The following is a 15,204-nucleotide window of genomic DNA, read 5'->3' as shown; positions in this document are numbered from 1 at the left end:
CTTTTGCTGTGGCTCAGATGGCTGAGTTTGAGTCAACAAAGCTTTCAAGGTGACACTGGCTTTGCAGCCAAGGGGCAGGTGCCTTTAGGGACTATTGGGTGGGGTTCAGTGACAACCTGGGCTTTGCTTGGGATGATATTCACCAATCAAACCTGGTGGCTTCTTGCCCTGTTTCAAAGCAGAAAGGGCCCAGTTATTCCAGACACTGGAGCAGGGTAGACCCAGGTGCCCTTGGCCGCCCTTGACAGAGCAGGCGCGCCGAGGTCCATGGGTTGGAGCATCTGTCTGAAGTCTTGGGATTCGGGGCAGAGCCCAGGACTCTCGCAAGTCTGTCTGACCTCAGCTCTCTCTAGGGAATACTTGAGGCAAAAGCTGAAAGGTCCCAGCAAACCGGGGTCCCCAGCACCCTGCTGGCGATGTGGCTAATGTTTAACATGATTAGTGCCCAGACACACCCCGAGACATTTGCCGTAAAGTCAGGCGCAGAGCCCTGCACCCTTCCCCGCCTGCACCTTTAATCCACCGGGTCAGGCGGGGTGGCCCGAGCAGCTTGGGAAGGTGAACGTTTCCTGTCCAGGTTTATGCCAGTGCTTCCCACCGTTTCCAGGTTACAGCTCCCAGGAGACAGCACCACCTGTTCAGGTGTTCCGCACACTGGGGTGAGCAGACATTGTTATTTTGTAACAGGAGTCCCATCGCTGTGCACGGGGTACTTTTTTTTTTTTTTTTTTTTTTAACATTTACTTACTTTTGAGAGAGACAGAGCATGAGCGGGGGGGGGGGGGGGGGGGGGGGGGGGGGGGGCAGAGAGAGGAGACACAGAATCCGAAACAGGCTCCAGGCTCTGAGCTATCAGCACAGAGCCCGACGCGGGGCTCGAACCCACAAACCGTGAGATCACGACCTGAGCTGAAGTCGGATGCTCAACCGACTGAGCCACCCAGGTGTCCCGATTCTTATGTGCTGCACCTCCTGTAGGACAAAGAAACAGACTGCTCAGTGGGGTGGGGGCGCTGGGTCTGGCTCCCCAGGTGCCAGGGCTCCCTGACCTGTCCTCACTGTGTTCCTGTGCCTCCTTTGCCCAGGGCAGCTGGGGACACAGGCTGAGGGGGAAGGTGGACACCCCTGTCCGGGCAAGGCCATCTGCCTTCTGTCTCATGCCCCCTACCCAGTTCTCTTGTCCTGGCTCAGGTCCAGACAGGACAGGAGAGTGGCTGGGAGGCAGCACGGGCCCCAGAGACCCTCCCGTTGCAGGCATTTGGGGCCCCCACCCGCCAAGAGTCAGGCTGTGTTGTGATCTGGGAGCGTGTGTCTCCAGCCCTGCACTGTGACGGGATTAGGGAGTGTGCACTGTGCAGACTGAGGCCTCGTTGAACCCCACGGCGGCCCAGGCCCGGGCCCAGTCTGGGGTGGGGTCGTGACTGGGGCGGATGGGGTGAAGGGTGTTTCCACCACGGCCTGGGCCAGCATCACGGGTCTGATCGGTGGCCCGGCCCCTCTCTCCTCAATCCTAGCCCTCTTACCCGGAGGCCTCCCCTACCCCCAGCGCCCCAGCCTTCACCTTTCTCAGCTAATCAAAAGATTCCAAGAAAAGCAAACCCATCAGAATGGTTTGCTCTGGAGCGTTCAGGAACAATGAGTGTGCACGCGACAGGCACAGCCACCTTCCTCCAGAGAGAGCTTTTCTTTTCCTTTTGCTGAGCCTGTTTCAGTAGCTTGTTCACCGTGACAGCCGGTGGTCATCTTTATTTCAGAGTGACCTACGAACACTGCAGCCTGTGATCTTGGTGTTCCAGAACCCTGCCCTCATTCCCCTGTGCCCCGCAGCATGCAGGGCCCTCTCTCCCGCCCTCCAGCACATCTCTTCTCTCGAGTCCCCTCTGAAAAGAGACCGCATTGCTGCCGGTCCTGTGGTGGGGGGGGGGGTCCCCAGGGCTAGACCGTGGGCACCTCTATCCATCACAGCCCTCTGCCCTGATCTTTCCTCTGTCGTGAAAGCGGGCAGTCAGCCTAACCCACTTGTGCACAGGGCTGGGCCTGCCCCGTCTGGAGAACAGGTGTCCCCAAGCACCTTGGATCCGGTTTAAGCTGCACCTGCCACTCGGGGAGGCGCCAGGCTGGCCCCACACAGAGGGAGCTGTTGGCAGCCACGCTTTCTGGGCCCTTCCAAGAGCCCTGTAGGACAGGTATGGACCATTGCCTCTTAACAGGTGAGGCCGGGGAGGCTGAAGGGTCTGCTTGAGGCCCCCCAGCCTCCCCTCCAGAAGAGCTGTGGCATCTGCCATCGAGTGCTTGTCAAGGGCACGGGGGCCCAACCCCCGCTGGAGAATCCACATCTCCAGGCAGGGCTCAGGCTCCCATGGGAACCAGGTCCCCGGATGGCTGGCATGTGCACCGGGCTGGGACCTCAGCTCTACCCTCCTGGCCCCGTCTCCCACTCCCGATCATGGTTGAGTCGTGGGGTGAGCAGTAGAGCCCTCTGTGTGGTCCTGCAGCCTGACGAGGTTCTTACTCGGTCTGGAAATTCACTCTGGAGGTGTTCCTTCTAAGGCCGAAGAGCCTTAGCCTCCCCTTGTCTGCAGAGACATGCTTCTCGGAACGTTTCATCGTGGGGTATTTGAGGTACTCTCTTCTTTTCAACCCAACAGTGTGACGAGGAAAATCGTTTTGGTAAATTTTTGCATGCATCCTAAATTGTTTTCTGAAGATAGAAATCCCAGAAGCGAAATTGCCTGCTGAGGAATGGGGTACACTTTTATCAGACCACCTTTCAGAAAGGTGGTCCTCGCAGGGGTCTCGGCCTGCCCTAGGGCTGGGTGGTCCAAGCTCAGACTCTTTCCTAATTTGTGGGCGAATGACTGGATTCGGTGTCTCTGTTAACGAGCGTTCGTACCGACCTGCCTGCCGATGGCCCGTCTTCCTTGTCCAGGTGATGGGGGCGTCTAGGCTTTGGTGGGCTCCCACCGCCCGGAGGACCCGTCGCCAGGTAGCGCTGGGAACTGCGGCCTGGCTGTCTGGGGCGTGCGGTCCTTGGCTTATGGGACAGGCACGTGATCCTTAGTGACCTGTGTGTCTGTCTCCCCACAGAACTGTCAGACCTTCAGCAGCCTCAGCTGCCTGAGTGCGGGGATGGACGACTGCGGCCCGCACAGCCCCTTCGCCCTCCACGTCAGCAGCACCCGGTCCTGGACCGCCTTGCTCTCGGCCTCGGCCTCCAGCCTGGGGGGCAGGACCCCCGCCGGGACCCCGGTCCCTGAGCCTCTGCCCCCGGCCTTGGACGACCAGCTCGTCTGCAAGGAGGAGCAGTGCTGCGAGGAGTCAGGTGGCTGTGCCCCGGGTGAGGGCTGTGGCAGGGGCTGGGGGCCGGCCACGGCCTGGCGGGACCGCGGGGTGGCCGGGAACAGCCCCTGCTCCCTGGACGGCGAGTTGGACATCGAACAGATAGAGAACAACTGAGGGGCAGCGGGCACCGGGCGGGCACTTGAAGCGGGGAGCCCCACCCGGGGAGCTCCCCGGGGGTGTCGGGTCCCGGGGAGCGTGCGCTCTGGCTCCGGAGAGGCTGTCCCGCCCGTGGGCCTGGCCCCGCCGCGCGGCCGACCGCCCCGGCTCCTCCCAGCACGGCGGCCGCGTCCACCGGGCCACCGGAGCCCGAGAGCAGCTTCTTGGTCTGGGCCCCTTCCCTCCCCACCCCCGTTCCTCGCCGGCCACCCCACCGGGCGCCTCGCGCATCTCCCGCAGGGCTGGACGCTCTGCACGTGCGACTCCCAGGGGGGCTGGTTGCGGGGCTTGTGCTCAGGGCCATACGGTGGCGTCAGGCCCTTCCCGGCCTCCTGCTCAGGTTCATTTTGGGGGGGGTCGGCCCCACGGCTTCTTTTCACTCCGTTTTATTCCGTGCCTTCTCCCCCAGGTATCCCTGCTCCCGACTTGGGAAGGTTCGGGAGATGCTTCCCTCTGTAGTAACACCGGAACCGTTTGGCCTTAATTCCAAGGGTGGGAGACAGAGGCCCCTGGGGTGCCGGGAGGGGGCTCTCCACGCCGGAACCCTGGGGGCCTGGGGGACGGCTCGGGCTGCTCGTCCGAGGCGTCTGCGTCGGGCGGACATGGGTGGCTACGTTGGCCGAGAAGATAGACCTCCTTGCCTCTCCCGCGGCGCGGAGAGCCTGACCCCGTGGCTCTGTGCCACTCCGGGGGCCGCTTGGGCAGGCTGGCACGCGGCAACCATTCTCTGTGGCGAAATGGCCACTGCGTGATTAGCTTAGCTGATTCAGGTGAGTGCAGAGAGGTCACCAGTAACGGGAAACCTCTCGAAAACGTCCTCAGGAGGCAGGAGCCGGGAGCAGGTGCACACACCAGGCCCTGTGCACGTTTTGGGGGTGGAGGATGCCTGTTGGCTGCTCGGGGGGGGGGGGGGGGGCGGGCCTGGGCTGGGGGCCTGCAAGGCCCTCTGCAGAATTCTAAGCACACTGTCGCTGTCTGGTGGGGACTGCTGCCAGCTTCGGTCAGGCACACCAGCCACCTCCGGGGCGAGCGCCCCTGCTGGCCAGCGGGGGGAGCAGTGCGCGGAGCATCCCCTGCCCTCCGCCCTGCCGCAGGCCCGGAGCGCTGTCCCCAGCTCCCCGCACCCCTGAGGACTCCCCGCTCACGGGGAACCCCGACCCCCTGAGGTTTTGCTTTCGGGCAGCCTGGCCGTCAGACGCCCCACGTGGGCCCTGCTCTCTCGGAGTCTGGCTCGTAGCCAACCTGGCATCTTCCACAGCCAATGGCAAGTGGCTCCTTTCCCCGTAGGGCTAAAGACAACTGGCGCGTTCTCTTGGGTTTGCGGACGTGTGACAAAGGCACGTCCGTAGTCTCTTGTGGACAGCGAGCGCCTCGCTTCCACGGCGTGAGTGCACACGGTTCTCGCGAAAGGCCTTCTTCGGGCGGCTTGACTCACTCCTTCGCTAGATCAGAAGCTTGGCGCTCACGTTCTGGTTTCTAGGTGGCGTTTCTTAAAAACCGGCCCTAAGGTGCTCGTAGAGAAACCCCCCCCCCCTCAGTGGCCCTCCGAGGTTGTGTTGAAAGGCCTCAGGGTGGACGGCATGGTGGTTGTGCGGGCGCCGGGCAGGCCCCGGGGCCAGAGCCGGCTACGCTTCGGTGGCCCCCACCAGAGCCCCGTCCCCCGGGGACCCTGGAGAGCCAGAGCCGGGAGCCGGTGGCTCTGGGTGCACACGCCGTCTCCCCTGATGCCCACCCAGTGGGTCCCGGAGGCCACGTCTTAGAGCAAACCCGGAGGAGCCTGGCAGCCTGTGAATTTAGAGAGCACACGCGGGTGTCTTGTGTCCTCGGAAAGCCTGGGGGGGGGGGGTGGGACTGGCACCCCGCCCCCACCGAGTGGCCGCGGGGGGAGCCGTCCTTCCTGTGGAAGGAGAGGCAGGGCCCGACCGCTGGTCTACACCACGGTGAGGGACCGAGAGCTGAACCGGGTAGGCCTGAGCGGTGACCCCCAGCCGCCTTTCCTCAGGCTCAGGTGGGGAGCACATGGCAGTGGGGGTGTCGCAGGGCCGTGGGGTGGGTGACCTGCCTTCAGAGCCTGCCGGCCCCCTCCTCCCTTCTCGGGCCTGGTGGCGAGAAAGGAGCTGTGAGCTTGCAAAACGGCCCCATCCTTCCTGCCTCCTCCCAGGCTGGTCCCGTCGACCCATAGATCCAGTCCCAGGGTGCTTTTGGGCAGAAGGTACCGCAGCCCAAGGCAAGATCTGGCCCTCCGGCCTCCACCGGCCCCTCTCTGCTGTCCTAGTCCCACCGAAGCTCCTAGCCCAAGCCTCCAACAGCGGCGGTGCAGTTGGGGGCGGGGAGGGGGAGACAATGGCCACCGTCCCCTCTGCCCAGAGAAAGAAAGGCCCGTCGGTTATTTCGTGTTGGGAGAGAGCTGGCCCCCTGCAGGAGGCGCCGCCCCACTGTGCAGGGAGTCAAGTGTATGCCCACCCTGCCGACCCCAGGACTTCGGTCTTGAGGCGCTTGGAGGGAGGCTCGCCCGGGAGGCTCCCTCTGCGTGTGGCCGTCCCCATGGGGCAGCGGGTGTGCTGACAGGCTCCCCGCTGTTGTCCAGGCCCTGCCCCTCCTGGTGGGTGCCCGCGACCTCCTGCCCCTGCAGGGAGATGGGGGAAGTTCAGAGCCAGGAGGGTGGGCTGTGCCTGGCCGCCTGCCCGCTCGGGGGCCCGAAAGGACAAAAGCAGGGTGGTGGCTCCGGGAGGGCTGGGAGGAGAGGAGAGGCATCCCCACCCGTTCCAGAAGGAGCATCTTCTACAGCCGCCCGACCGACAGGAGCTGCCGGCTGCTCGCAGGCCCGGGCCAGGGTTAGGGCCGAAGCCTCACCGTTTACATGACCGCAGACCCTCTTGCCTTACTCGCGGCGGAGGCCGGGGCCTGGCCCCGGGCCCGCGGGCAAACACAACATCCAGGCCACAGGGGTGCTTGTTCTGATCATACGTAGATCTTCATTCTCAGAAAGCCTTACTTCTCATCAAAATTTTTGTAGCAGGAAAGTTTTGTGAATTTGTACGCTGGAAGAAAATTTAAATAAAGGAAAAGTCCGCATTAAAAAGAAAACGAACCCAAATGCTCAAATGGGTCTCCTAGTGCAGGGGCGGTGTGCGATTTCCCTGCTCTGGCTGATGCTGCCCGGGCAGGGGTGGGGGGTGGGGGGTGTTCAGGTGAGGGGGGTCGCTGCGTGTCTGAGTGAGCTTCCGTGGGATTTAAATCACAGCCCCGGAGGCTCTGCCACGGTGTGGGCCGCGCCTCCATGTCTGCCCAGGAGGCTCAAGTCACGTGCACTCTGTGGCCTCGGGGCTGTCCCCTGACCGATGACTGCTTCGGGCCTGGGCGTGAGCAGTGCCCCAGGCACGGGGCTCGGCCAGGGCCGAGGCTGGGGCGGTCCAGGGTGCTGTGCTCCCCGTACGGGCCATGACACCGCACCTTGCCACATCCACATAGTTGGTCAAACCCCTCCCATTGGCTCCAGCCCGAGAAAACACTGCCTAATTGTTAAAGAGAAAAGAAGAGAAAAAGACGGTAATAATAAAAGAGAAAAAGAACCCAGACCACAGCAGAGATCTCGTAGCCTAGGTAGGATAGTCTGATCTTCTAGCATAGTCTCTTTGGCAAATAAATTGTGTGTTCAGCGCGTGGGGGGGATGTCCCGGGGGCTCGGTGACGGCTCGCGGGCCGACTCGGGGGCCGTAGCGTGCTTCCCCGAGCTGACCGTCGTCGGGGCCGCAGAGCTTCAGGAAGTGTGGCGGCCGGAGCGGGTGGCACCGGGCCGGGCCCTGCCCGGGACAGAGCCGTCTGTGTGCCGCCCTCCGCCCCGGCCGCCCGTCCTCCCACGCAGGCCGCGACCGTCTTGCACTAGCACCGCTCTAGTCTCTCAGGAATCTGCTTGTTATTCTTACTGTGTAAATAAAGCTTCCTGGTTCAGTCCCCAGCCGCTGGGAGCCTGCTGTGTGGTTTGTCAGCTCTGGGGAACTCGGTGGGTCCCCCCTCGGTCCACGGGAGCGTTAGGTCTGGGTTGGCAGGGGCAGAGCCTGGACCCTTCTGTCTCCTCCGGGTCTCGGGGCCGGGTCTGTACGATGGGGACAGCAGACATCTCTGAGCTGTCGGGAGGCTCCGATGCAAAGGGTCGAGTAAGCTCCTGGGAGCAGGAGGGCTGGCCACGGTCACGGCTGCGGGCACGAGGGAGCCCTCCTAGAGGCAACGTGCAGGCAGCCCGGGTGACATGTATGCGCACGTGTTTGGAGGTAGAGGGGGCACTTCCTCCGCGGCCGGTCCGAGGGCAGCACCCCGCCAGCCAGGGAGAGGCCAGCGCGCGCGGCTTGAGCCAGAGCGGGCTCCGGGGCACACAGTCCCTGTGTCTCGCCCTCCACGTCGGGGACCCCTGGCTGACCAAGCTCGGGACGTTCGGGACACGTGCAGCCTCGAGGATGGGCTTGAGAAGCCTGTAAAACTTGAGCACAGAGTTTCGGCCTAGACCCTCCACCAGCGAGGTCCCGACGGTGCCCTTCCGGGTGTGAGGTACACTGGACTCGGCTCGTGTGTTTGTTTCCTTTTTAGCAACGGGCCCTGTTCCAGAATGGTGTAAGAACACCTAATTTATGACACAGGGGAGGCATGGCTGCTGTGGCTGCAGCTGGGGGAAGGGGGAAGGCCCAGGGACCCTGCCTCGTGTGCGTCCCCCCCCCCCCCCCTCGGGAAGGCACAGAGCGGCCCTAGACAGACCCCAGCCCCTCGCGTCCCCTTATGTGTCCCTGGCTGGGCCCCCGCCTCACGCCGGCCTCGCTCTGGGGGCACCCACTCTCCAGCTCGGCTTGCCCGGCGATGGCCACCCCGCTGCTCACCCTGTGCCGCCCCCGGTGGCAGGGCGCTGGGCTCGCCGGGTGCCACTCTGCCCTCCTCCGCCCTGCCGTCAGGTCCGGCTGAGGGCCCTCTGCGGTGCCCTCCCTCGCACCGGGCCAGCTCACCCCTGCCTCTGATGTCAGGCAACGGAGAGAATCAGAGCCCCACGCTCCCCAGCACCAAAGCAGACGTGCAGGACGATCCAGAGCGTATCGAAACCTTCTTCTTCTCATGGAAGGACGGCCGAAAGGAAACACCCTTCAACGGTCACTGTGGTCAGACCCTGAGTGACCCTGGGTTTCTTTTTAGACCAGTATGTTTGTCGTCTAAACGGGATGCTCCTGAGGGAGAGAAAAGGTAAGCCCACCGGATAGTCATGCTGAGGCGGGAGCTGGCACCGTGAGTCCCCAGGAGGCGCACGCGTGTTCCTCCACGCGTCCCCACCTCTGTGCCCCTGTCTGCCCGAGAGGGGCAGCGCTGGCCCCACAGGAAGGCCCAGGCCTCGTGCTGAGGCCTCCGACTCCTGGCCCAGTTCCCAGCCTCAGGTCACATCCTCCTTGGCCCTCCCGCTGCCACGCGGCCTCCTTTCTCTCCTGGGGGAGCTTGGGGGGGGCACCCTTGCCCCACCTCAGCGTCGCCTGGGAATTTCTGGGCGTCCGGATCCAGCCGGCCCTGGACTTGGAGGCGATGTGAGACAGAAACCCTCCTGCTAGGTGATGAACCCCGTCTGAATCCGGTTTTCCCAGGCACCGGGTGCAGCCGGGGCCGGTCCCACGTGGACGCGCGTGTCGGAAGGTCTGGGGGTGGGTGAAGCCCTTTGCCCCCGAAGAGGTGATACTGCACAGACTGTCCTCCTCTCCGCCCCTCCCCCTCCCGGAAGGGGTTCTGGTCACCCCCAGAACCTGGAACGTCCTGCCGGGCAGTGTGGTGGGGCCCAGACCACTGCCTCACTCCAGGGCTCGGCCGGAAGGGCACCGGGGGCCAGCCTGGCGCGTTCCTTGGGTTTGCGGGGTCCATTTCTCGGCAGCAGCTCCGGGGTGGACTCCTGACCGAAGGGTTTTTAGGCCGCTGCCGGCCCTGAGTGCCAGCCCCGCCCCATAGCCGATGGCTTTGTCAGCCTGTGGCCTGAGAACTGTCCCCCAACCCTGCTGGGAAGGAGGGGCTACGGTGGGCAGCCGGGAGGCCCCGGGGGTGAGGGACCATCGCCCTGAGTGGCAGCAGGACAGGGGCCATCACCCCCAGCCGGGTGACAGGGCGTCCTGGAGGGGCCTGGTCCCCCGCAGGGCTCGGGGTGCCCGTTAAGGAAAGGAAGCCACCCCTTTACAGATCGGGCAGCTGAGGCTCCGAAACGGTCCCCCTGGCGTTAGGGCTGAATGCACCTCAGTCCCAGAGAACGTGTCGTCTCCGGAGGGAGGACGCCAGTGTGCGGGCTCACCTGGGAAGTCACAGCCAGCGGGCCACCACAGGCCACCCCCGCGGAAGGCCTGTGGGAGGGACTAGGGAGGACACGGACGTGGGTCGGACCTTGGTTCGAGTCTCAGCTTGGCCCTTACTACCTACCGTCAGCCTGTGGGCGGGTCCTTGCTCTCCACACCTCCGTTTCCTTGTCTGTAAAGTGGGGTTCGCTGAACCCACAGCCCAGGGGCACCACGGTTTTCACCCAGACCCAGCAGCCGTCTGCGGCCCCCAGAGCTGTCCCTCAGACACTTCCCCGCCCCCACTCCCGGGCGGCAGGCACAGAGAACACCAGCCTCCCGTATCCGCCGCAGACCCCTGTGGACAAGGACAGCCTGTGAAAAAGAAAAGGAAGAGAAAAGGAAAACCAAAGACCCACAAGGCAAACTGACCGGAACGTGGCAAGCCCGTCTCCTGGACGTTGGCCCCCAGGCCTTGATGAGCTTAGCCCACCGGGTGCCGGCTGATCTAGCAAGCTGTAATTAGGGGACTCTGTCGAGGTGCAGGCAGTTTGCATATTTTCCAGCTAATAGGCCAAACGCCCCTCCTCCCTCGGCCGCCAGTGACAGCAGCCCCGCCGGTGGCCTCTCATCTTGATGAAAAGGCCTGGCCACTGGCTCCTCTTAATCCTGATTTAATGGTGGCCGGCCTGCCCGGGGACGACAGCACAGCCCCCGCCGGCCCTGGACCTCCGTGCCAGGGGGCTCAGGGTTCAGGGTCCGGCCTTTTATCCTGCCTCTGCCTGCGCTCAGTGGAAACCCTGTTGTGGAGGACCCAGGGCTTCCTTTATGCGAAGTCGTCTCCCAAGACCTATCTGTCTTGGTAGGATCGATCGGAGGGGAATCCTGGATTCTCCAGTCGGTCTGGATTGATCCGAGGAGAAACACAGCAACCAGGTTATCTGTTGGGCTGATTGATTCCGAAACCCGAAACCCGGGCTGTGAGCGAATTCTGGAAGCCTGCGGCTCACCACCACCGTCCACAGGGCTGCCCGTGACAGCGGGCCAACATTTGCCCTGGTCGGCCCGGATCCCCGGTGGGCCTGAGGGCGGCCTGCTGTCCCCGCAGGGCCCCCGTTTCCCGGACGGGGTTGGGGCACGTGAGGTGTCTCGGGAGCCCTGGGGCTCTGGCGCTCAGTGGTTCAAGTGCACGGCAGGACCAGGCCAGTGCCCAGCCCTGTACAGCCCTCCCCATCCCCAGCCTCTCCCGGAGTCGAATTCTGAGTCAAAGCCGGAGTCAGCTGTAGGTCAGGGCAGTTTATTCAACCCACAGTTGCCCCTACAGACACTGGGCATGACACATTCAAGTCTGTCGAGTTAGAAGCACCCTATGTGCCTGCAGCCTTGATCCCAGTGGTTACAAGTCTTGCTCTGTAGGACGGCCGTCTTCGGTGCCCCTGGGAGCTGCCCCAGCCTCTGGCTCCAAGATGACTTGTGGGGTAGGGAAGGCAGTGGGCTGTCGCGGTTGGCGGGGGGTTGGGGGTGGGGGATGGGTGCTAAGTGGCCACTCCGACTCTGGGTGGGGGCCGGGAGGTGGGCAGGGGTCGCTGGGTAGTCCCAGGGAGGCTGGCTCAGCTCTGCGCTGTGTGGACTGTGCAGGAAGCCCCTGCCTTCTCCAGGCTCCTCGCTCGTGAGAAAAGAACATTTGGTAGAGACGCAGTGGGGAGGTGTCCCAGTCCCCGTAGGTGGAGCATTTACAGGACCAGGTGCGGCTAGGGAGTTGTGGACCTGGGATTCGGGGTGTCCCCGGAGCACCTCCAGCCCATACCCAGAGGGTTCCCCTGAGCTGGCTCCCAGACAGGTCTGTCCCACCCTCCAACCTCACTACGGGAAAGAACATCCCGGAAAGAACAGCTCTCCCCGGGGGGGTTGGGGGGAAGCAGAGGGAGACAGAGGAAGGAAGTGGGCAGCCAGAGGTGCCTGGCTGGGACCTTCTCGCCTGCCCATCCGGGGCCAAGGGCAGAGGGCAGGGCCTTGGGTGGTCCGGGCACTGGGGGAGGGGAGGAATGAGGCCGGGGCGACCCTACGAGGCTCATCACTGGTGCGCGTACTGCAACAGCAGGTCCACGGCCTCTGCCAGGTTGTCCACGTACCCATCAGCCTTCACTTCTGGATGGTGCTCGTCACTGGGCCTGGAGAGCAGGGCTACAGGTTAGACCGTCGGTGACCCCTCTTTCTCCCAGCTTCTAGTACAGGCCTGGCCTGCCCTTGGGAAACCTCCAGAACCTTCTCCGCCCGGTTAACAGATGTGCCCCCCCCCGCGCCCCCAATCCCAGCCATCCCCATCCCGGCGCACACGTTTCCCCTCCTATTTCCCCACCTGGTTACCTCTCCAAACCCCTTCCGTTGGAGCAGAGTGACCACAGACCCCTGCTCCGTCCCTGCTTCCGGCAGAAACGTCACACCCTTGACAGTAGGGCCATGAGCTCAACCCACTCGGAGCGCCTTCCTGCCCACACCCTGGGGGGTCCCCCTGCCATCTGGTCACTGTCCTCTGAGGTCACTCCCACGAAACGGGGGGGCTTCTGGCAAAGCAGCTCTCTGCCTGGGATTTTGGGGCCTAGAACCTTCCAAAGCCTTCGTCCCCTCCCTAGACAGCGCCCGAGGTCTGGATGGACACTGAGCACAAGGGAAGCGTGACCACGCCAGAAACGCAGACACCTGTGGGCCCCCCACGGCACCAAGGGGATCCCACATAGGGGGGCTCCTGGAGGGGGGGCCGTGGCCTGAGTCCTGAGGTGGAGCAGGGCTGCAGGTGGGCACGTGGGAGCGGAACCGTGATGGGACTGGAGGCCTAGCCGCGGGGAGGGCCCCGGGGCGGGCTCCTAGGGACACCCCGACGGTCTGGACGGCGTGGGAAGGGCTGGGACCTCGTCCTTGGGGCTGTGAGCCGGAGACTCAGGTCCCGGCCACCAGAAGCCCCCTCCCCAGTGCTCTAGCTCGAGCCCGGTGGCAGCGGGGGGGTGGGGCACCCCTCTGCCACTGCACACTGTAGGACCTGCTACTCAGATCCCCCCAGGTCACCACCTCGGAAGCTCCCACCCTGGTCTGGAAGGAAGTGGTTGACACGGGTTCTGACGACATCCTAAAAGCCAAACTGTCCCTTTTGAAGGGTTTGGTTTTTGCAAAGCACTTTTACCCTGAAACGGCTGTCCTTTTAGAGCAAGGGAACCTAGTTTTCGTTTTAAAGGGTCGGCCCAGTGGCTCCCCCGGGGCTGCGGAGGCCCCAAACCGAGAGCCTCGGAGACAACACAAGAGGGTGAGTGCGTGGGACCCCCCCCTCCCCCCCCCCCCCCAACTGGGGCCAACGACTCGAGCAAGAATAGCTCTCATGTCAGGGCAGGTATCCCAGGGGATTATTTCATTCTTGCCATCACGGCCATAACCCGACAGATGCGGGGACTGAAGATTTGTGTCACCCTGTGTCAGTGCCGAAACAGGTACGGGTCACCGTCGAAAGGTTGTATGTGGCCTGGCCACTTAGCGAACCGTGCGTTGGCCCCTCCTTGCGACCCACCAGTTTCACTCTTACGTGTGCACACAACATGTTCCCCGAAGGACACGGACCAGAATGTTCCTAACGGCTTCGGTCACGATGGCAAAAGGGGGGAAACGGCGCAAACGTTGGACAACAGGGCCGCGGAGAGACAGGCAACGGGAGGTGCGCGCGTCAGAACACCGCGACGCCGCGACGGCGCCACTCAGAAGGCGCTGCTGTCTACGCTGCGGCGTGGCTGGGCCCCACGGGCAGCACGACAGGCTCAAGGAACCCAAAGTGGATGACCCACTTCTGCCAAGTTCAGGAATGGGTGCCACCAGTCTCTACAGGGCAGAGGCCAGAAGCTTCTTGGGGGGGGGAATGATCGAGGGTGCTGGCCACGTTCTAGATCTTTACCTGGGTGGTGGTTACAGGGGTGGTGCGGAGGGAAAAACCCATCACCCTGCTCGTTTTTAGTGTTCTTCGTGTACACACATATGGGTACGTAACAAAAAGTCACGTGTGATGCAAATTATATGACAAGTACAAGGCACCTATTTCCCATCACCGCACCTGTTCTCTGTGGCCCCTGGGCCAAACCCTGCCTGCAGCCTGCTTTTGTGCAGCCCTCCAGCTACTGTAAACAGAAAAGAATATGCCAGGGGTGCCTGGGTGGCTCAGTAGGTTAAGCATCTGACTCTTGATCTCGGCTCCGGTCATGAGCTCACGGTTCGTGAGTTCGAGCCCCACATCAGGCTCTGCGCAGCCGGGGCAGAGCCTGCTTGGAATTCCCTCCCCCTCGCCTCTGCCCCTCCCAGGACACACGTGCCCGCTCTCTCTCAAAATAAATAAATTTTTAAAAACTATGCAGCATGTGGCTCCCAGAGCCTCAACCGGCCCCTAGTCCCTGGGCCCCTGCAAAGAAGGCCTGCAGACCTCTGGTTCCGGCCACCCGCCATCCCGGGGCCTCTCCGTTTTTCTCCACCCAGGATGGCGCTCACGCCTCCCAACCGCCCAGGGTTTCTGTGGACAGCCCTTCCTGCAGGAGGCTCTCCGTCCTCGGAGAGCCAGCACTCAGGCCCTCCCGCCGTCCAGAAGCATCCGGTGGGTGCTACTGGCCATGCCCGGCTCCACGGCGTGCTGGTGCCCCTCCCCAGTACAGACTGACGGGCAGGGGCGCCCGGTCACCCTGAGGCTGCTGACCTGCCCCCAACACTCAGGTCCCCGAGCAGGTAGGGGAGGGGATTCTTCTCCGGGCAGCTCTGAGCCCAGGGCTCAGCAAGGCGGGCGGACGGTGGGTGGGGAGGGCCCTCAGAGAGAGAGGAAGACAGAGCACCTGAGCGGCAATAAACCCGACCCTGGCGACTGTCTCCCTGCCTCAGTTTCCTCCTCCGCGCCCCGAGGATGAGCCTGGCTCCACCCTCCGTCCGCCGTGTGACCGTGGGCAAGCACCTTACGCCTCTGTGCCTTGGTGCCCCTGTCTCTAAACAGAGGTAGTAACAGGTGCAGGCACGGGCCCTGCGAGGGGCGCAGCAGCCGACAGGAGCGGGTGCGGGTGTTCGGCGCCATTACCCGTGAGAACCCGGATGCGGTGTGGGCGCTGGCAGGGAGGTGGAGTCGCAGCCCAGCCTTGGGCCCCATCCTAGGCACACGGGCTGGTGGGGGGACAGACGTCAGTATACGGGGCACAGGGAAGACCCAGGGGGTGCCAGGTAGCCACAGGCATTGGAGTGAGAGGGGCAGGCTGGCTGGGACCAGGACCGCAGGGGGATGTCCCGGCCACCTGGAGCCCCGGCAGCCCCCGCACCAGTGAGGGCGCGGCTCGGGGGGCCTCGCAGATGTGCCTGCAGGAAGCGGCCGGCGGGAGGCCAGGCGTCTGGTGGGCATCGCTGCTCCCCCGCCGCCAGG

The 15,204-nt window shown here is 63.8% G+C and overlaps 2 protein-coding genes and 1 long non-coding RNA gene across 4 annotated transcripts in view; 2 read left to right on the top strand and 1 right to left on the bottom strand.

Annotated features, from left to right (window-relative positions):
* Nucleotides 1–4,578, top strand: part of FAM53B (family with sequence similarity 53 member B) — a 72,699-nt gene extending 68,121 nt beyond the window's left edge. The window contains exon 4 of the mRNA XM_086681115.1: nucleotides 3,088–4,578. Coding sequence (XP_086537241.1) covers nucleotides 3,088–3,456 — 369 coding nt within the window. The 3' untranslated portion in view covers nucleotides 3,457–4,578. The remainder of the gene's footprint in view (nucleotides 1–3,087) is intronic.
* A 6,477-nt stretch (nucleotides 4,579–11,055) lies between these two features.
* Nucleotides 11,056–15,204, bottom strand: part of LHPP (phospholysine phosphohistidine inorganic pyrophosphate phosphatase) — a 120,074-nt gene continuing 115,925 nt past the window's right edge. For both annotated transcript variants that reach the window (XM_025918355.2, XM_086681116.1), the window contains one exon: nucleotides 11,056–11,950. In XM_025918355.2, the coding sequence (XP_025774140.1) occupies nucleotides 11,854–11,950 (97 nt within the window). In that variant the 3' untranslated portion in view covers nucleotides 11,056–11,853. The remainder of the gene's footprint in view (nucleotides 11,951–15,204) is intronic.
* LOC147576223 (uncharacterized) lies at nucleotides 11,839–14,162 on the top strand. Its single transcript, XR_015241911.1, has 2 exons — nucleotides 11,839–11,969; nucleotides 13,009–14,162. It is a non-coding gene; the product is annotated as an uncharacterized LOC147576223 (long non-coding RNA).

This window comes from Puma concolor, chromosome D2, assembly GCF_028749965.1.
Source record: "Puma concolor isolate L17-30 chromosome D2, mPumCon1.1.hap2, whole genome shotgun sequence".
NCBI lineage: Eukaryota > Metazoa > Chordata > Mammalia > Carnivora > Felidae > Puma > Puma concolor.
The sequence above is the reverse complement of the archived record's forward strand: the minus strand, read 5'-3'. Positions and strand labels throughout refer to the sequence as shown.